At 35.0% G+C, this 21883-nt stretch overlaps 1 protein-coding gene, 1 long non-coding RNA gene and 1 other non-coding gene across 4 annotated transcripts in view; 2 read left to right on the forward strand and 1 right to left on the reverse strand.

Annotated features, from left to right (window-relative positions):
* The window catches only part of LOC143236881 (RNA exonuclease 1 homolog), a 52209-nt gene extending 48761 nt beyond the window's left edge, over positions 1–3448 (forward strand). The window contains exon 15 of the mRNA XM_076475532.1: positions 1598–3448. Coding sequence (XP_076331647.1) covers positions 1598–1689 — 92 coding nt within the window. The 3' untranslated portion in view covers positions 1690–3448. The remainder of the gene's footprint in view (positions 1–1597) is intronic.
* A 4514-nt stretch (positions 3449–7962) lies between these two features.
* On the forward strand, positions 7963–16408 carry LOC143238138 (uncharacterized). 2 transcript variants are annotated; one of them, XR_013020424.1, is made up of 2 exons: positions 7963–8336; positions 16082–16408. It is a non-coding gene; the product is annotated as an uncharacterized LOC143238138 (long non-coding RNA). The 2 variants fall into 2 exon arrangements; XR_013020425.1 differs by lacking the exon at positions 16082–16408 and adding an exon at positions 8729–9139 and having other exon boundaries at positions 7968–8336.
* TRNAK-CUU (transfer RNA lysine (anticodon CUU)) lies at positions 13333–13405 on the reverse strand. Its single transcript has one exon. It is a non-coding gene; the product is annotated as a tRNA-Lys (tRNA).
* Positions 16409–21883: the final 5475 nt, after the last annotated feature.

A 21883-nucleotide genomic window follows, 5' to 3' on the forward strand; every position in this document is an offset into this window, starting at 1 on the left:
TAAGTAGCAATAATAAATTATCATGTATCATTAAATGTGGTGTTACACTTGATAATCATACAGAATAATGCTATGTTCTTAAGTAACTGGAATGTTGTGTTAAATGTAATAATTTATTCTGAACTTTTGTAATAACATAAATTTCTCTTGGAAAACAGGGTAAGAAAATGTCAGAATAATAGTAACTTTATGGCTCTTATCACTACAGTGTGTTTTTAATAAAATTGTGTTTATTTTAATGAAAACTAAATCACTATGTTGCCACTATCAAAGTATTCAAAACTTAGATAAGTATACAGTTTATTGATACAAGGTACTGCATAGTTCTGCTGATTTAAAATCAATCTATATTTAGTAGTCATTACTAATAATTAAAAAGGTAATGGCTGTGTTATCAATCATTCTGTGAGTATTGATTTACAAGTTCTCAATTTTACCACAAGTCAATTCTTTCATACAAGTGGAAAACACCTAATGGGGAGAAACCAAAACTGTGTTGTTTATGGGATTAAAGTTTATTCTAAAAGTGGCCTGGCATAGCCAAGTGATTAGGGTGCTTAACTGGTAATCTGATGATCATAGGTTCTAATACCCATCACACCAAACATGCTTGCCCTTTCATTCCTGGGGACATTATAATGTGATGGTCAGTCCTGCTGTTCATTGTTTAACAAGAGTAGTCCAAGAGTTGGTAGTGGATGATGATGACCAGTTACCTTCTCTCTTGTCTTACACTGCAAAATTAGGGATGGCTAGTGCAGATAGCCCTTGTGTAACTTCATGCAAAAATTCAAAACAAACACAAATACAAAATTATTTTAAAAGAAGATGCATTAATGAGAGTTTGCTCTTTTCTAAGGTATCTCAGTAACTCAAAACATCACTAAAAGTACTTTTAACCAGTTAGAAAATTTCACTTATTCCCTCAGCTCGGAATGGGATACCTATGTTATAAAAAACGTTTGTTTTTATGTGCTTGTGTTGGCTATGTAAAAACTGTAAATTCTTAATTACTTTTACATGACAAAAAATAATTTTCTAAAGAAAAGTTATTTCCTATTTATCACCTTATATGAAGTATTCAAATATTATTTTAACATTTACTACTACTAGTCATTTTTGTCTCTCAAGTCACCTAACATTTAGCATCAAACTCAAAATAATAAAGACAAACTTTCTGGTAGAATTTGGGCATAATTTTTTTACCTTTTTTCTTTGACGTATTAAATTATATAAAAATTAGTATTTTGTAAGTTAAAGAAACAACTTTCATCTCTAGATTATTTTGATTTACATTTCTAATGAACAGTTCTTCACATTTCTGTAAAATAGCCTTTTAACTATCATGCACAGTAGTCTTGCATTTTAAACATTTCTGCAAGTTATAGCAGTGTACATAGCTATCATTTAGACTGTGAAATTTTTCTGTCTCCCTAATAAAATGTGTGATGTTTTACAGTGTACATAGCTTTAATGTAGAGCTAGCCTACGTCCAGAACATAGTGTGTGCTATTTTTAATATTATATCTGTTATTACACCACTTAATCTTACTTTCAATCAAATGGTCAAGAATCTAATGTCTTTGTTTATTTCCAGTGGAAGGACATGATAGCCAAGAGGATGCAGTCGCTTGTTATGAACTAATGCTGTGGAAAGTAAAAGAAGATCTTCGAAAAATGAATCGATGACACAAAATGCCTGAAGTCATTGATGTATATACTATATCAGTACTTTTCACTTAGTCAACACTTATGTAGTAAATTAAGGAGTTATCATTTTAATGCAGTAGAACTGCAGTAGCTTGTTACTTTATATGATTAATCATCCACTATTTATTACGTTGCTTTGTTGTCACAGAAGTTAGGAAAAAACAGTAGCTTTTTTTATACAAATTATGATATAAAATGTTTTTTCTTGTTTTCAGTCAGTTTTGTAAGTAATGTTTCAAAACATCGAGATATAGGGAAAAAAGTGAAGTTTATATCTTAGGTGTACATACTTTCTTCATCAGTGGTTAAATATGTGATTAAAATTTTCATTATGTCTAGGATTAAGTAATTCATCATTTTGCAAAAAAAGTAGAACCTGGAAACTAGTTATGCTAAAAGTATCCAAGTCTTTCTTTCAGTCAGAATCAATACTTAAGTACAAGAAGAGCTGTAGGTTCCACAACATACTTCATTCATAAAATATTCCTAACTTAAGTGTATCCTAACTATATAATTTATGAGCTGAAGAACAAACACTGAGTAAATTAAAACTCAAGCTCAAGGAGGTCATTTAAATGTAACCAAAACCTTGAAACCTTAAGAAAACAGAAATAGGAGTGAAAATATATACATATATATATATATATATATATATATATGATATTTCAGTTGATCTTTCCACCAGTATGTTTTGATGATATTCTTAAAGTACAAACTTCATTTCAGAAGATCAGAAATTCCTTATTCTTAGTACACTTAAAAAGTCTGAAATAGTAAATGATAGTACTGAGGAGGATGTTTATATCTTGAGGACTAGGATTACCAGGACCATAGAGAAGATCTTTCAAAGAAAGATCTAGCCATAATATTGAACAGAACATAGATATACCATTCAAGTTTCCAGTCCCAGATTTTGTAAGATATGAATACTAAGAGTAAAAACACACCTTCAGAGAATGAGATATGTACATTATAACACTGAGTTATACAGTCAGTAGCACTTAATTTAAGGATATGATGTCTACATTAATAGTAGAGTAGTTTTTTAAAAACAGTAACTTGCAAAGTTTTGAATTGATTAGAAATAATGCTGCATTAAAACTGGAATGTACCCCATTTTCACTTAATGCTGCATCCTTCAACTTAACTTGGTGGTGACATTTGAAGTGTTGTAGTCTTTGACAATCCCATAGTCAATAAATACACACACTGGTTTTCTGCTACAATAGCTAACAAAAACGACAGACTTATGTTACTTTTTTCTTTTTTTTTTCTGACTTTAGTACAGTTAGTATGTGATCTGATAATCAAAGAGGCTTTTCAGGATGTTGTCTTCTAGGAAGTTACATTTCTCAAATTTGAAGAAATCTTTCTTGAAATAGGATACTTAAGAAAATTGTACTGAAACATATGTGCATGTGTTTGTGATAGTCCTTTCTGTTTACTTATTGTTAAGAAATAAGCACAAATATAAATATGATGATGAGAATGTACTGAATAAACGTGAATGATTTTACAACAAACTGGGCACAAGAAAGGTAACTAACCAGTTAGTCAGCATGTTGTAGCTTTTAAGGTATTTCTTTAAAAATAACAACCATATTTAATAACTGTTCTTCAGTAAATCGGGAATGTTTCCAGCTAAGTTTTACAGTTAGCAATGTATAAAAGTTCTGGTTATTTAAAAAAAAAATTGTATCAAATCAAATACTGTAACCAATAAAGAAGTTATCTCCTATATGCTAGTTTCTGGTGTTACTCAATGGAATGATTTCCATTGCTAATCCTATTGGTTTCATACACTTCCACTTTCAGGTGAACGTGCATATGCAACTTATAAAAACTAACTATTATGTTATTGTACTTTCAACACATTCAGATGTCCCATTAAATAACCTTTTAGGCTGTTATATTCCCATTTCCAAATTATCATGCTTACATTTTTATTTGTAAGTTCTATTTCAGTTTTTCTACTCATATATAATTGGTGGTAACGTTTCATGGTCTCTTTCTCTCTTATTTTTCTGCCAATTGACAAGTACTTTGTATTTCATTTGTTATTCTGTGGTTTTACAACTAGAAAACTTTGTTGTAGTAACAGTGGATAAATAAAATGTTATAAAAACTTCATGTAGCTCTAGGAGTAAGGTAGAATTCTGCTAACATTAGAAGAAAAGTAGGTTTGAAAATGAATAGGATTGATAAATAACAAAACATGAAAGACACTATCCAAAGAGAAAAATAGCTGATTCTGAATAACATATAAACACACAAATATTACCACTGCCATAGAAAGAAATAGCAAAACTACATACAGAGTTTTCTAAAACATTTTAGGTAGAAAAATACCAATATAACAGAATTAACACACAAAGGATAATTTCATGGGATTAAGTTTGATAAATTGCAAAATGAGAATACCTAAATGTTTTTGAGAGATTTCTTCTTGTTTATAGACTCGTTAAAAAAAATCTTCCAAAGTTGTTGGGTTCTGTATGTGTGTGTGTTACATAGATGGAAAGAAGAGGTACTTGACCTAAAGCTTAAATCTACTAACCTTTGACCATGTATAATATACTAGCAACACTTGAAAGGTATGAGATTTGGTGAAGCATTAGAAAATACAATTACAGAAGACACAGAAATGACCAATAAAAGTTCCACTAGAAATAATTAAAGATTTAAAGCTTTGAGTGAAAAGGTGTTAAGAAATTAGAAAAATTGATAAAATACAGGTGTTACTATTAAGTAGAGCTTATATTTTCAGTTTTCCCCTTTATTAAAACAATCGTCAAATATAATTATTAAGTAATGGTCAGCTGTATAATAGCCAATTATTAATTAGATGTAATGCCATAATATTACTCATGCATATATATTAGCGTAGGTTACTACATAATGAAAGGATTTTTTTTTTACCAATTATTAAACCGAGTACCAACGTTGGACGTTTTCAACGGGTGTTGTGGACATTGTGTCTGACAATGGTGTTCAGGTATAGTGCTCACGAAACCCTGGCGTTGCTGCAGTGTCCTTGTTTGACATTGTAGTGCGTCCCCTGTAGAGGCCCATGGTGGGTGGCGTCAGTGGACACTGAAATGTAGCATCTTAATTATGGAAACCCCCATTTATAAAGAAAAAATAAAATTGAAAAAATAATATCATAGGAAGACGACTACATATGGATAACTCTGCTCTACAGTCAACGTCACAGTCAGATTCTGTACATCGACTTCTAATTATCCATTCCTCATTCGAGAAATCCTTTGGGCAGATGTCACCCTTTTATATTCAAAAGGAATTAGAGGGGCTTGTGACTCCCCTAAGTCAGTAAAGAAGTTGCGCTGTGGAGACATTTTGGTGGAAACATCCTCACCACAAGATACTAAAATCCTCTTGAAATCGAAGGCTATTTGGGGATATACCCATCGAGGCTACTCCCCATACAACTTTGAAATTTTCCAGAGGACTTATAGCTGAGAGGAATTTAAAGAACATTCTTGAGTCGGAGATCCTTACTGGTTTTTCCAGCCAAGGCTGCAATGCGCCGAATTTCCATTCACAAAGACGGAATTATGATGCCTGTTAGTGTTATATATTGACGTTTACATCACTACGTCCTTCTGCCACAATCAAAGCAGGTTATCTGAACTGTAAGGTACGGCTATACATTCCCAACCCTCTCAAATATTTCCAGTGTCAACGGTTCAATCACTCAAAAACATGTCGCGGACAACGACGCATACGAGTGTAAGCTAAAACCACGCTGTGTTAACTGTAGTGGTTCACACCCCTCTTATTCTATTTCTTTCCCAAAATGGGTGCAGGGGATACAATTGCAACGCTTGAAGACTATAAATAATATTTCCCACCCAGAAGCTCGGAAATTATTGTTCCCAACTCTGTTTTAAAATGACTCCTTTTTACATATCTTAATGATTTTACTTTTTTATCTTTTTACCAACTGTCTGACGCAGATAGTCCAGTTGCTTTGCGCCAATAAACGTTAAGCAACCAATTAAATCAATTTTATTCTTTTTGGTCTTGCTAGTTGAGAAAAGTGACTGTTTCAAGTGGTCACAACTTAAAAGTGGCTAGCCCAAAAAATAAAAAAACTCGGCTTTGCTTATTTATGGGGAGGCCTGGCATGGTCAAGCGCGTAAGGCGTGCACTTCGTAATCTGAGGGTCGCGAGTTTGCGCCTTAGTCGTGCCAAAATGCTCGCCCTCCCAGCCGTGGGAGCGTTATAATGTGACGGTCAATCCCACTATTCGTTGGTAAAAGAGTAGCCCAAGAGTTGGCGGTGGGTGGTGATGACTAGCTGCCTTCCCTCTAGTCTTACACTGCTAAATTAGGGACGGCTAGCACAGATAGCCCTCGAGTAGCTTTGTGCGAAATTCCCAAACAAACAAACAAAATTTATGGAGATTAATTGGGATTTTTTCCACTTTTTAAATTTAATTGTGAAAATTTATTTTTCTTTGATAAGCGATTATAAAATAATATATAGTTTGCTCCATTTTATTTGACTCCCGAGTGGCTCAGTGATAAGTCAGTAAGCTTTTAACGATAACATTCAGTTTTCAGTACCAATTTTGTAGCTTTGGTTATTTTCATAATTGACCAATCAGGATCATTCATATTTTTCTGAATAAGATGCTGGTTAACCAAAAGCTTTGAGAAAACAATGGAAGTTAATAAGTAATTGGTTTGGTTGTTACATTAAGCACAGATCCATATATTGGACTATTTGTGCTCTACCCACAACGGGTATCAAAACCTGATATTTTAGGGTCGAGAATCATTAAGTAAAAAAATGAAATAAGCTAGTTACCTTTTTTTAATCAGTTTTAAGTAAACTATAAACTTGCTGAATTTGGTAAGCAAATGTTCAGTTATTTTGATAAACGATATGAGTTTCTTATCAACTCCAAAAGTAGTGAGATATATACCATTCCTGTTTAGAACAAGATCACTGTAAGAAGATTCTATTATCAAAAAGTAACTAAAATGGCGTGCACATTTTCTGGCAAGTAGAACTAAATCGTTTAAATATTTGTCTTGTGACAAATACCATTAAATTCAACGATAAATCGATACGAACTATGTGAAAAAGAGCCAATCATTTTTAAAGTTCTAAATATTTATTCACAATTTATTCAAGTTTCTGAACCTATTAAATGAACACAGAGTATTAAGCTATCACAGCACATTTTAACATTACACACAGACAGCAAGGGACCAGTTGATACTTTAAGGAATTACTTCCACGTCTACCCAATGTAACAATAAAAATATCAACCTCTCTTTTGTATTTTTTTTCATGAAAGCGTCGATTTCCTCTTTTAAACTCCTATAAACGGCTAATTTATACCACTATCGATGGAAGCTCATTATATAAACCAATCACTTTGTTATTGAGAGATAAGCAAAGTTGTGTTTTACAAAAGGCTCCAATTTGTGCTAAGAATAAAACAATTAATAATGTTGTTCACATAATTGAAATCAAGGTATTGTATGTGAAAATCATTAGATTTGTTGCATTTTAAATGTTTTGTTTAAAATAAACATAAACGTGTATCATAAAAATCATTTTGCATTATTATAATTCAAGATTTTAATCACGCAAAATACAAATTATTTAGAATTTAAAAGAAAAGTTGCTATTGAGCAGAAAGCTACACAAAGGACTATATATGTGCTCTGCCACTCACGGATATCGAAACACTATTTCGTAGGGGTAGAAGTCTATAGACGTAAAATCAGTCTTCTTGTTCTTTGCGCAAGTCACACCATAGAATATCTGCGCTCTGTCTACTACAAGGAATTGAACACCAAATTTTAGTGTTGTAAATCCATAAATATACCGTTGACCCACTGGTGAAGAAACTAATGGAAGTAATAATAGTAATAAAAACCACACTGCAATTTTAATGTATTTCTGTCTTGCTACGCGATTTTAATTTGAACTCTCGAATGGATTGATTGTGGAAGAAGAAATCTACACTATAGTGTGATTTTTATAAGTATTATTAGGCCTAACCAATAAAAGGCCTAAAGATGGCGCTATTATAACGGCGCATACAAAAACACACATTTATATATATACATATATATATATAAGAAGTGTTCTTCTTTTATTTAATTGAGACGTCAAATAATAATAGTTTATTTATGTCTTTTGATTTTTCGTCGAACCATTAAAAACAATCAAGTAATTTATGACGTCATACTCTCATATAAAGGAATTCTTCTACCAACAGCACGTGAGTAAGAAACTTAGAAGCGGTCTGGTAAGTGTTGTTCTTGAACTTCTAATCGAAGTTATAGCATTGGCTATTTTATTTTTTGAATATGTCTGAAAGTCATTTTGACAAATACGAACATTACAACTTCGATCAAGATAAATATCTGTATTCAGGACACAGCGGTAAACAGCGAACCAAGAAAGAAGCTAGTGCACATACCAACTTCTCTGATCCTAGCGGACATTCTCGCAAACTGGTTACTAAAATGCATAACACGGAGCAAAATAAAAATGATAAAGTATGTAAAGAAAAGAAACGAAATTCTTAGGTCAGTGATGTGAAAAAGTATTACCGACTGCCAACAGCACTGCTTTCACAGGTAATGATATGTTGCGTTCTAGCAGGAAATATGAAATAAACAACTACTTATTACCTTAGTATAAACTTAAGCCTAGGCTAGGAATTATTATTAGTAGAACTGCTGTTTCCTAATATAAATAGTTGTGGCTAAATCATAAGTGGTTACTTAGGTAATGTACGGTTAAAAACAGCAAGAACACTAAGTTTAAGTGATATTATGAACACAATATTTTATTCCTAGCCGTACATAGCTCGTACTTGAGTTTGAAATAAATAATCGCCAACAGAATTTTATATGTATCAAGTAGTGTTAGTATAAGTGATAAAAATTGATTGATTCCTTACTGATTATATTAATTATTCTTGATAATAAAAAATGCTGACTTTAGATTGCATTTTATTATTTTACAGATATCCTGTTTTCGAGCCAAATCAACCTAGATATTTTGATGATGCTGATAACTAGTGATAGAGAATGTTATGCCCCAAAGGCTACTTATAATTAGTTATACACACGTATATAGTACACTCTTTCATAGCGCAAGCATGTGAGACTGTTTATCCGTCGCCCTCTAGATCCATCACTTGAGCATCTATCACCGACTGTAGATGATAGTATTTGTTCATATTGGATAACAAGTTCCATACGATTCCAAGCTGTATAAACTTACCTTTGCACTAGCCCAGCGAGATGTAGATAAGAGTGAAGAATGTGCGTATGTCACATGAAAATATTCTTTTTTCGACATCTCTAGGCAAGAGAGTTGTAATCAGACGTTGTCTTACATATGTTCACTAAATAATAAAGTTTGGAAAAATTGTCATATTCGTTTCTTTTTAAATCAGCTAATGGCTTCCTCTCTGTTCTCGAACTGTGATTAATGTAGTAGTTGTTTATTCTTGTGGTAAGGTTTATAAATGTGTGAAATATAAAAGAAATTGCAAGGTATATACATAAAACAGTATATGTAATTCAATAACTCACAACATTATACTGTCTTTTCAACGCTTAGTAATGGTTAATTAGGCGTTAACCCAATAACCTGAACACAAAATCTTACTTATCAACGTTTATATCTATCTAGCCTTCCATACGCCTCGACCAATCTTATCGTTTTGAAATGAACTGTTACACAATTAACTTTTATATGTTTCTTTTAGCGCGTAGCTGTACAGTCAGATGCACATGTAAATACGCTGCTGGCCAAAATCATAAGGTCAATGAAAACAAAGAAAAAATATGCATTTTGTGTTGTTTGACTCAACCATTTATTTCAGTAGAGTTTCGAAAGATGAAAATAAGAAAAGGGAAAATAAAAATAAACTTTTTTAGCATTTAATAGGGAAAATGTGAACACTATAAAATTAGCTTAAATACTAGCTGGTCAAATGTTTAAGACCACACACAAAAAAGTCCTAAACAGGGTAGAAAATGCCCAACAAGAGGTCTTAGTAGTGAGTTGCACGGCCGTCGTTGCGAATAACTTCAAACATTCGCTTTGGCATGGTCGATATAAGCGTTGGCAGAAGGCTGGCTGGAATGTTATTCCAAGTGGTAAAGATGGCTTCACGAAGATCATGCACTATTTGGAGTTGACGTCCATTTCTATAGATTTTCCTTGCCATCCACCACCAAACATTTTCAATTGGGTTCAGTTCAGACGAACACACTGGATGGTCCAAAAGAATCACGTTATTTCGCCATGAAAAAATCCTTTGTCCTGCGGGCACTGTAGATTGCAGCGTTGTCCTGCTGAAAGATCCAGTCATTTCCACACAAGCGAGGGCCTTCAGTCAATAAGGATGCAGTCTCCAACATGACAGTGTAGCCACCTGCTGTTTGACGTACCTGTATAACCTGAAGCTCCATTGTTCCACGGAAGGAAAAAGCACCCCAGATCATGATGGAACATCCTCCACTGTGTCGTGTAGAAAATATCCGATGGGATATGTTTATTGTGCTAGTAACGTTGGAAGCCATCTGGACCATCCAGGTTAAATTTTCTCTCATCAGAGAACAAAATCTTCGTCCACTTTTCTACGTCCCATGTTTGGTGCCTCTCAGCAAAGTTTTACCGAGCTGTTTCGTGGTATGGAAGAAAGCGTGGCCTGTTTTTTTGTTTTTTTAACGTGGTAGTCGTTTAGGTTTTTAAAGACCTTTGAGGGGAAAACCTCAAAGGCAAACCAGGGGTGCTCAGAAACGTTTGTTTCTCTTCAGCTCCACACGCGTTTAAGGGTTAAACGTGTCTTGAAGGGTAAGGTAGAAAACGATAAAACTTGAATTGTTTTTGTCGAAGAAAACCTAGAAAATAGGAAAGCTGAGAAGCAGGACAGCTGGGCTATTTCGATTAGGACGAGTTACATCTGATTACAAGTACTTCAACAACTGGAAAATTCGTTGTAGAGCAGGGAGATCCAGGCTGCAGTACATTACGCGTTTTCAAAGGAACCGGCGTCACAAGTAAAGAAAGAGAAGATGAAGAAAGGAAAAAAAGAAAAGAAGGGGGACAGGGAAAAAGAGAGGGAAACGTGTAAGAGAATGACAGGAAATAAAGAGATAAAGGGGGAGTGGTAAAAAAATGGATAAAGAGAAAGAGGGAGACAGAGACAGGGGTCCTTTCAGGGCCGGCGTGCCAGGGATCTATAAATCCAATGGCAAAGATTTAGATGTGGGGGGAAACCAGAGTGCCTGGAGAAAACCACTTTCACTGGTGGGCGCTGAAAAATCTACCCACCTAGTGTCCAACGTGAAATATAAGACATTAACAACATATAAATGAGATAATACTAATCAGTGTGGTTGGTGATCCAGATTAGTGGTGATGTGTACTTAGCCCAAATTGAGGTGTGTCTGCTAGTTGGAGTACCTGGTGTGTTTGGAGATTTCTGTTTTTAGCTTTCATGTAGTAGTGATCAGCTAGTTTGATGAACCTATCTTGGATTGGTAAGAGCTCAGTTAAGGAGTTGACGCATGATATGGGAGTGTAATTGGGAAGGCAGAAAGCAATCTTGATAGTGCGATTCTGGAGGTACTGTAATATTGTATATTGTTTTTCAGACATGTTACACGTAACTGCATTACCATATTCAGACAGTGGTCTAATGAATAATTTGTATATGGTGAGAATGAATGTGGGGGACCAACCTTTGTTAGGGCCACTAATACATTTAAAAAGAAAATTCTGTTACTTGGGTAGAGATTTTTTGGAAATGTCGTGTCCAAGATAGATTCTGAGTCATGATGAGGCCAAGGAAGGTGATGGAATTAGTGAAGATGATATCGACGTTATTGAGGTTTAATTTTATACTGTTAATTTTTTTCTGTAGTTAACGTTTCTATGGAAGGCTATTGCTTGCGTTTTTGTGGGGTTTAAGACAACGCGTTACACTGCTGAGAAACTGCGTCTAATGTTGATTGCCTCCTGGAGGCAGTAGTAAGGGGGTTGCTAGAGGTGCTCCAAATAGCAATATCGTCAGCATATTGGGAAATAATGGTGTAGTTAAGAGGGGAAAATGGAATGTCATTAACATATATATTGTAAAGTATTGGACTAAGGACTGAGCCATGGGGCATGCCTGCACTTAAGCTGAGTGAGTTTGAAACTGATGTATTGATTTTGACAACTGCTGTGCAATTAGTTAAGAAGCTGGATATCCATCAAACAAGAAGTTGTGGAAGGATAACAACGTACGCCATTATGCCAGACTCAGTCGAATGCTTTTTGGACATCTAAAGAAGTCACGATAGTTGTTTGTTTCCGGTTAAACCCTTTAAACACGGATTCGATGAGATGGACAAGATGGTCTATGGTTTGTCTATTTCTTCTACCTGCGTTTTGGTTTTCACTGATCAGATTATTGGTTTCAAGAAAGCAGTTAATTCTGTTGGTGATTGATTTTTCCATGAGTTTGCCAAGGGTGTTCAGGAGACTGATTGGTCTGTAGTTACTCGGATTACTTGGATTATTGTCCTTTTTGGGTATGACTTTAATTACAGCAGATTTTCATATGTTCGGGTAGTATCCTGAAAACAGGGATAAGTTAAAAATTAAGACTAGGTGACTGAGATTGTTGTCAGACAAGTTCTTAAGAACAATATTACTGATATTATCTGGTCCAGGGGCTTTGTTTCTAATTTTCTTTAGAATTAGCCTTATCTCTGTTTTAGTTATAGGGCGAGCGTGATAGGATAAAGACTGATTATCTAGATTGATATTAACAGGAAATCGAGTGGAGAAAGTAGTGTAATTTGAACTGATGATCTGATTGATATGGTTGTAGTGAGATTGGTCAAAGGTTGGAATGTTAGGGGTGACGAAAGTGTGCGTGAAATATTGAACAAATAAGTTGGCTTTATCAGGGTCAGTAGTTGCTATGATACTGTTGTACTTGATTTCTGTAAAGGTATTGATTGGTTGTGTATTAGTCATGGATTTAGAAAAGAAAAGAGTGGGATTTGGATTGGATTTTTAATGGTATTACGAAGTTTGTTCCAATTGTGAGCTTGGAAAGTTTTAATCAATGTTCTGATCCTGTTGTTAGTGTTGTTGATCTAAGTTTTAATGTTTGGATTACAAGTGCTAATGAACTGTCGCCGTAGTCGACGTCTATGAATAATTGCTTGATGTAATTAGGGGTTAATTTTCCAAGAAATGGGATAGTACAGCGTTTTGTATTAAATATAGCTTTTTGATAGCTTGATTGATGGCATTGGTTATTTGGGATGCGTAATTATCAATATCATATTTGTAGGAAGCTACAATCTTTATTAGAGGTAATTGTTTTTCAGTATGTTTATTAAACTGAGACCAATCTGCGTGAGAATAATCAGGCATTAGCAGTCGTATGTTTGATTTTGGTAAGATATTAGGGAAAATTTCGATGTAAATTGAATAGTGATTGCTTCCGGCGTCATTAAGAAGCTGAAAGTTGCGTAGATGCTGAGACTGTTCCATAAGGGCTATTATTAGGTCAAGGATGTCTTCACTGCCATCACTGTGCATGAAAAGTTAAACCATCCAACGTGAGGCTCGAATCCACGACCCTGAGATTAAGAGTCTCATGCTCTACTAACTGAGCTAGCTGGGCTTGTCAGCGTGGCCTTTGAAGACATTTGTGGTTTTTAAAGCCTTTCTTTCGTAGATGCTGTCTTATTGTTCTTGAACTGCATTCTGTGTCCATAAGGGCCTTAATCGGGTTCGACGATTGGCTGGTGTCTTGCCGGACAACCCGTCGAATCCTCCTGCTCAACGTTGGCGAAATTTTCTTGGGCCGACCACTTGAAATTCTTGTTTCGTATCCCTCATGGTCTTTTAAGATATTGGCAACAGTGGTTTTACTATGCTCAATCTCACCAGCAATGGCACGTTGAGAGAGACCATGCTTTTGCAGCTCGACAATTCTGCCACGTTTAAATTCTGTCAACTTTTTAGCCTTTGCCATGTTTTTACCCATTGTAACACAGGAGATGTCAGTGGGAGATGTTCGAGCATAAGCGTTGTCAACATTTCCCAGTGGCATCTCCTGTCAGTGGGAGATGTCCGAAGCGTTAATCGGTAAAAACGTAACGAAATTTAGTATGGTCTTAAACTTTTGACCAGCTAGTATTTAGGCTAATTTCATAGTGTTCACGTTTTCCCTATTAAATTCTAAAAAAAGTTTTCTTTTTCCCTTTTCTTATTTTCATTTTTTGAAGCTCTACTCAAATAAGTAGTTGTGTCTAACAACACAAAATGCATATTTCTTCTTTATGTTCATTGGCTTTAAGATGTTGACCAGCAGTGTATATATATTTATACACTGTTGGGACCTAACGTCAATTTTCAGTGTTATTAGCCTTAAAGTTTATCGATGAGCCACCACCGAAGGCATGGATTATTCCATTGACCCTGTACCCAGATCCTCTCAGACATTGAGAAAGGCCTGGCCTATAATATAGAGAAAACATAATGGCATATTATAAAATAACACAATCATTAGTTCAAAAGAAAAGTAAAACATAATTTAAACATTTCTATTTAACATAAAATAAATGCATTTTTATGCACAAAAACATGCGTTTCAAATTTGAGGTACGGGCCAACTAGCCCTTACGACATGCATATCATTAAAGAATATTTATATAATATGTTATCGATGGAATACAATACTTGCAAATTGACGTTTGTTTTGTATAACCAATGTTACTATAAAAACACGGGTTTGCCAAATCGTGACTGAACCAGCAGAGACAACCTCAATTGTTTCAAAGTGAAAGCATATTTTCATGTTTTGAATTTTTGTAATATTTCCAAAAATGTTTTTTTGGTCAAGGGTTTTCTTTGTGAGCAGTTTATCATAAATTTTAAAAATATTCGTGCAGTTGAAAATTCACCTACACCCTTGTGCAAATTAATTGAAACAAATGGTCATTTTACACTATTTTCAGCATGGCAGCTGGTGTAGGCTCGCTGGACCTGCAGATTTCCTTTAATAGTCATTTTTTCACACAGACGGCGTAATTAACTGTGTTTTGCAGTATGGTCGATCTATTTTTGTGATATATGACGAAATTTTGAGGAATATTACGTCATTCGAAATTGCGTTAGAAGGGCAAGGAGACCAGTCAAAAACCTCTTACCAACTCAATGAATAAAAAATGGTATCAGTGGGGTCTGAAATTCAAGAACTGGACGCAAGAACAATGGAGGAAGGTGTTATTCAGTGACGAGACTCATTTCTTCATACAGGGTCAAAGAAGTCTGCATGTTCGCAGATCTCCAGGTGAGAAATTTCGAGAATCTCACATCAATCAGTTCGTAAGACATCCCTTGAAGAAGATGTTTTGGGGCTTTTTCAGCTACTATGGCATCGGAGGCTTACATATTGTAGAAGGTATGATGCTAGGACCACAGTACATCGAAGTTTTGCAGAGAAGAGTCATTCCAGAATTGAAAAAGAGATTTCCAGATGGATCTGGCATTTTTCAGCAAGATCTGGCTCCATGCCACACATCAAAACTTGTGAATAATTTTATGACTATAACACGAATAAAGGTGCTGGACTGACCTAGAAACTCTCCGGACTTAAATCTTATTGAAAATCTTTTGGTGATTTGTAAAGAAAGACTTCGGGGAAAAGACTGTACTACGAAAGATAAGCTAATTGAGGCCATAATTGACGTGTGGTACCGCGATACAAAAATTAGTAAAGATTGCAGTCAACTCGTGGAATCGATGCCAAAGCAGATTAATAATCTGAAAAATAAAGGTGGTCATGTCATGTTTTAATTTGTGAGTAATTTTTGGATTCTCGGAAATTAAACGCAGAAAATTGAAAAAATCGTAATTTTCCGTCTTGTTTCAATTAATTTGCACAAGGGTGTATATAAGTGACTTCAAGTAAATAAATATTAAAGAAAAATATTTAAGGTTATAATATTCCATTCCAGTGTTGATAAATAAATGTATTTACTAGAATATTCTTTTAAATTAAAATAAAATTGTGTAGCTGAACAACAACAAAATCTTAGGAAAACTCTTTCTGTGTCAGTTTTCTACTGTGACGGTAGTAAGTACGGATTTATAACGCTAAATTTAGGGGTTTGATTCCCTTTGGTGAACACAGCAGATAGCCTTGTGTGAGTTTAGTACATGAAAAACATGTAACAGATACGATATGTGTCAAATACTATACATTTTTAACAAAATTAAATTATCACTTTGTTAACACGTGTATTTTAGTAGTAAGAATTCGTTGCATCTCACTGTCCCATTTCTTTTCCAGACTTCTAATGGACTGATGCAAGCATGAGTAGTGGAAAAAAAATCGATTGAAAGAAAAAATAAAATAAAGCCATCTGGTGGATAGAAATATCAGTTTGGAAGCATATAGTTTAATAAATGTTAACCTTTTTATACAGTCTGCATTTTGGAGTAATGGTTTTCGAAAAGTATAGTTACGGGATATATTATTTCTTACATGCATTTGAATACTTGTCTTTGTAAATGTTTAAATATGATGCACTATTTTAGCAATTTGTAAAACGCCAATATTTTTTGTAAATGTTGAATGATACTTTTTATGTTTCACTAATAAATGTTTTTCCTTGTTTGTTCAGCTGTAATATTCAATAATGATATGCTACTTGGGAATTATTATTGTATCCTTAATTAAACATGGTGGAATAAAATGTTCCTACAGTGTATAAATGTACATGATCTCACTGCTTGGATATTGGTTGTTATAGCAATTTGTAGAATCCTTGATGTTAAACTCAGGCACAGGTTGTTTTCTCTCTTTTACACAAACTCGAATTAATTACTTGTACACAGTTCGATTCGTCTTTTTATTTTTGTTGTTATTATTGCATGTTTTGGAATATTTACACTATAGCATGCGACCTGTATAGAAACTGGCACCATCACCGTTTTAAGGATTCACTAAAGCATAATTTCTTGATAAATGATTTATTTCTATCCACGCTTTTGTTCAACAAATAATAATGAATTAATTTTTGTAAGAAAAAAAACACCTTAAACATAGGCTGTAATTGCGCTAGTTTTGATTGATGGAACTTATTTCATTTCGATTATATTTGCACCAATACCGTTATGTAATGGTATTTTTATACTTTATTCATAATAACTGGCGCCAGTTGCAAATAAACTGAGAATTAATGCCTCAACGAGAACTTTAAAAATGCCAAGCAAAACAAAACGTACAGACCTGTTACCAGAGATCTAGAATATTTACTTCTCGCACATGTGACTATCCACATGGAATTGGCCATAGTGGAGCTGAAATATCTGGCAATCTTCATCATTTATACTGAATACACTCTTCCTGCCAATGAGTTTCCAGAATATCTCCTTTCGGTTTACTTTCCCTCTAGAGTCATCACATTTATTACTAATTATGCTTGTCTCAACCATATGCTTTTTCATGATGTCTTTATTATGGTAAATGATCGTTTTCTAGCGATTTTATAATGGTCGACTTCAATATTTACAGCCAAACACTCTGAATTCAACAACTTCTACCCGATGTTGTGTGACATCTTGGATTCCCCGTTGCCCCCTCATTATCCTAGTTAGCTAGATCGAGTTATTCTCCTAGTAGTGTTCTTACTTTGCTAACACAGCTCCTTCTTTGTCCATCTCTGTGCTTTTTCCAGTTGGGTTCGGTCATCTCCTATTTCGCATCTGTCTGTAAAATCATCATACCAACACATTCATTGACACACATATTGTTTTAAACAGTCTTTATAACGCCAGCTGTGTAGAACATTGTTATCATGTTGCTATTAGTGTCATCTAGATGGAATTGTCATTTTCCTCACAAGACAAGGATAATTCCGTTTCCACTTCACTAGAATATGTCTTACCTTTGTCAGGGCCTGGTGGGTTAAGGCGTTCGATTCGTAATCTAAGGGTCGCGTGTTCGAATCCCCATCGCACCAAACATACTCGCCCTTTCAGCTGTGGGAGCGTTATAATGTGATGATCAATCCCACTATTTGTTGGTAAAAGAGTATTCAAAGTGTTGGAGGTGGGTTGTGATGACTAGTTGCTTTCCCAGTAGTCTTACACTGCTAAATTATGGACGGTTATCGCAGATAGCCCTCGAGTAGCTTTACGCGAAATTCAAAAACAAACAAACAAACCTCTGTCAGTTCGCTTCATATTCCTACTACTTATTACGCCCCTCGTTTTCTAACTTTATCTGCGCATGTATTGCATCTTCAGTACTTCTATATAACTTTGTTGCAGAATTATTCTTGCGTCTAAGACTCTCCCCTGAATGCAAGTTCTCGTGGTTTTCGACAAACAGCCAGGAACTTCATTTTCGAAATGAAGTGACGTCGCTACCTGAGCCTTTGTTCTACGTTTTGAATGTTCCTCAAGCCAAAAGAAGTATACTGTTCAGGTCAAGTCTTATCGTCCTATCAGCTTCGCCCCCCGCTAGTACAGCGGTATGTCTCCGGATTTACAACGCTAAAATCAGGGGTTCGATTTCCCTCGGTGGGCTGAGCAGATAGCCTTTGTGGCTTTGCTAAAACAAAACGCACAAACACACCCTATCAGCTTCACTTGTATCTTTTGCAAAACCATGAATTACCTCCAGAAACTCTCTGATATTCTCACCAATCGTTTTATCTCTTCTAGAACCTTGAGTATTGTTCATACTTCACCGTTTTTCACTTCTTTTACATCATTTGTTCAACTCTTCTCATTGGTTGCAGTGTCACGGTTTCTATCGATGATGTTCCTTCTCGTTTCTTCTTAGTATTCACTGAAGTGCCTCAATGTTCAGTGCTGTCTTCTCCCCTTTGTGTCTTATATCTTGCTGATATGCCACACCCTATATGATACAGCTCTTGTTGCCACCTGCTCAACAATGATCATCTTCAATAGAGTTTTACAGTCTGCTTTTAACACCTTCTTCACTTAAAGCTATTGGAAGTGTCGTTCCATCAACACCTCCAAAACCAAAGCTATACATTTTAGTTCTACTCGACACGAATTCCATCCTTGTCATAATCCACTTCTCATTGACGTCTGAATTTACAGTGTTCAAAATGAGCTTTCTTATACCATCAAATATCTAAATGTTTACAAACATCTTGCTTGGAAGGCTTAAAGTATGGCTATCAACTAATACCTCACCTCTTACTTGCAACTCCTCCATCACTTATCAGGAACTACGCGGAGTTTGAATCCATCCCTTCTGTTGCATACATCCAAGACTTTCATTTGTCTTTGTCCTATGTGCAGTCACAATGCTTGAGTTTTAGCTTATTCTAATTTTTATACCACCTCTAGGTACTGGAAAGTTATGCTTTTGCCTCACTTTTCATCTCAAACTACAGTTACGACAGAAAGTGTTCGTACCACTGCGTCGTGAGTAGTTTTTCCTCATAACGTAAAAAGTATCACGATTAGGATAATGAAAGTATTGTATATCATAAATGTTATACTAACGCACATCTAGATAAATTTTTTGTGTGAATTGAACGACAAATAAACTGTTTATAAACAAATAAACATAGGAAGGGCAGAAAGTGTTCGTGCGTCTACTTTAATGGTCAGTTGTGTAGCCTTGCAGGTGAATTACTTGGCATAATATTTCCTCATAGCCCTCCATGATCGTTTGACAGTACTCGACTAGTATTTTCTTCCATTTTTCTTTACAGAAGGCCTCCAACTCTTGGAAGCTTCTCAGATGATGCTGATGAATCCTGGTCTTCAACTCATGCCAAACGTTTTCAATTGGGTTGAGATCGGGTGACTGCGATGGCCTCTCCCAAATGCTTATATGGTTCCTCTGCAACCAGAATTGCAATATTTCGATGTGTGTTTAGGGTCATTGTCGTGCTGGAAGATCCAACGACGCCCAATTAGCAAGTTCCGAGCATCATTCTTGATATAAGTGCCTAATATATCAACGTACTCTGGAACGAAGGAGATTAGCAGTTGATCCTGTAAGCTTAAACTTGGCAATTATGCTTTTAACAGTAGATTTCGGCACATTAAAGTATGTAGCAATACCAGAAAGAGACACATGAGACTTGTATTTTACAATAATTCGGTTTTTTAAATCACTGGACAGTTGTTTCCTGTTCGCCATGATGACCAAGCAGACAATGACAGAGACAGCGCTAAATTGCCGGAAGTAAATGTTTTGCTGGCTAAATTCCAATAATTATGAACCCAGTGTCTAGTTCTGGAATGGTATAATGTAGTTTGTTTGCCAAACTAAACAAAATCTTTTTGGGAATATCAGTTTTTTCACATGTTCTGAAATGTACGAACACTTTCTGCTCCTCCTATTTTTGGTTATTCGTTTATAAACAGTTTATTTGTCGTTTAATTTACATAAAAATTTATGTAGATGTGTGTTAGTATAATATTTATAATATACTATACGTCTATTAGCCAATTAATGATACCTTTTAAATTATGAACAAAAACTACTCGGGACGCAGGGATACGAACACTTTCTGTCGTAACTGTACCTAGTTGCACATCGGAATTCTATAATTGTATCTCCTTCCCACTGAATATTCACCATCTCCACGACCTTCTGAATCAAAATATCAAGGCTGCTTACCTGTTTTCCATACAACTGAGAATTTATTGCAAAGCCTTACCACCCTGAACCTCTTTGTGTTGTTGCTTGCACTGTATGATCCCAACCTTGTGTTTGCCAAAACCAAATCTACCAGGTTACATTTATGCCACGAACTGCTGAATTGATCTTCTTATTACTTCCATCATTAATCCACATGGTATACTTCTTACAGTCCCGACTGTTATCATACCCATCATTTTGATATTTTTCACCCCCTTCATGTACATGACTTTTTCATCAGGATCTCTTAGTCATCACTTATAACTTTCTAACGCTGTACTTTCGTTCATTTCTTGGTCGAAAATAAAACATGGCCTTCTGATGGTCTACCAGACCTCACGGGAATAGAATGAAATGACATTGAAAAAAAAAATATTTTCCAACTCACGGATTCCCGTCAAGCAGATGCCCAATTTGTCAACAGAAAAGACAGTTATCTTCTGTGAAAGAAAATTTGATTGATGGCCAATTGCCAAATACAAGGGTAATGCACAAGAGAAAGGATAGTTGAGTTGTTTACTTGAATGGCTCTGTACATAAGTGAACTGGAAACAAAATACAGAAATTTTGAAAAAAAATTACCTATTGACTGAGTAAGGAGCTAACGTATGGTATAGATATATAAAACACATACCTGTCGTATCCCAGCGGTCTGAAGAGCCCTGAAATTGGGCTGAGGACTTCATCGGTACTGGATGTAACAGATATACTGTATAGTTGACATTTTATACATTGTTCTTTGCGTTCACTCAAGAGTGTTTATTAATAATTCGTTGTGGTTTTTCCTTCAGGCGTTTTCAGATAATAAAGAATAATGCTGATAAAGTACCCTAGATGTACTATTCGCTTGTAGTTTATAGTTTTGCATTAACAAGTTTATGTTCTTGAAATATGAAAAATTGTTGAAAGTTACCTCGGTAGATTTATTATTTTGGGTTTATTCAAAATATAAATTCACAGAGGATAACAAAACCCTATAACATTTCCGAGCAAAATTAAATCTAATCAGTGTAACTAGGTCGACAATGTCAGATTTAATCAGTGTAACCAGATCGACAATATCGTATTTAATCAGTGTAACTAAATCAACAATGTTAGATCTAATCGGTGTAACTAAATCCACAATATCAGGTCAATCCTCTTCCCGTCCACTGTCACATTTATCACTCTCCTATCAACATACTCCTCTCCAGTTAAGGCGAGTTTCTCTCATCTTCTCCATAAATAGCACTACTTTTATCCTGTCCCTAATATTTTCGTTCCTGGTACACTCTGTCTTTGGCACCCGTCATCCACCTCATCCTTTTCCATGTTAATCATTGACTTCTATCTCTTCCTTAAAGTCCAGTATTTAGTTTCATACAACATTACTGGTCTTATTACTGCCTTATAAATCTAAACCACATCATTTTGGATCAATTTCCATAACGTAGCAAGATTTGAGTTTTATAACCG

The sequence above is a fragment of the Tachypleus tridentatus genome, chromosome 13 (assembly GCF_004210375.1).
Source record: "Tachypleus tridentatus isolate NWPU-2018 chromosome 13, ASM421037v1, whole genome shotgun sequence".
In the NCBI taxonomy this organism is placed as follows: domain Eukaryota; kingdom Metazoa; phylum Arthropoda; class Merostomata; order Xiphosura; family Limulidae; genus Tachypleus; species Tachypleus tridentatus.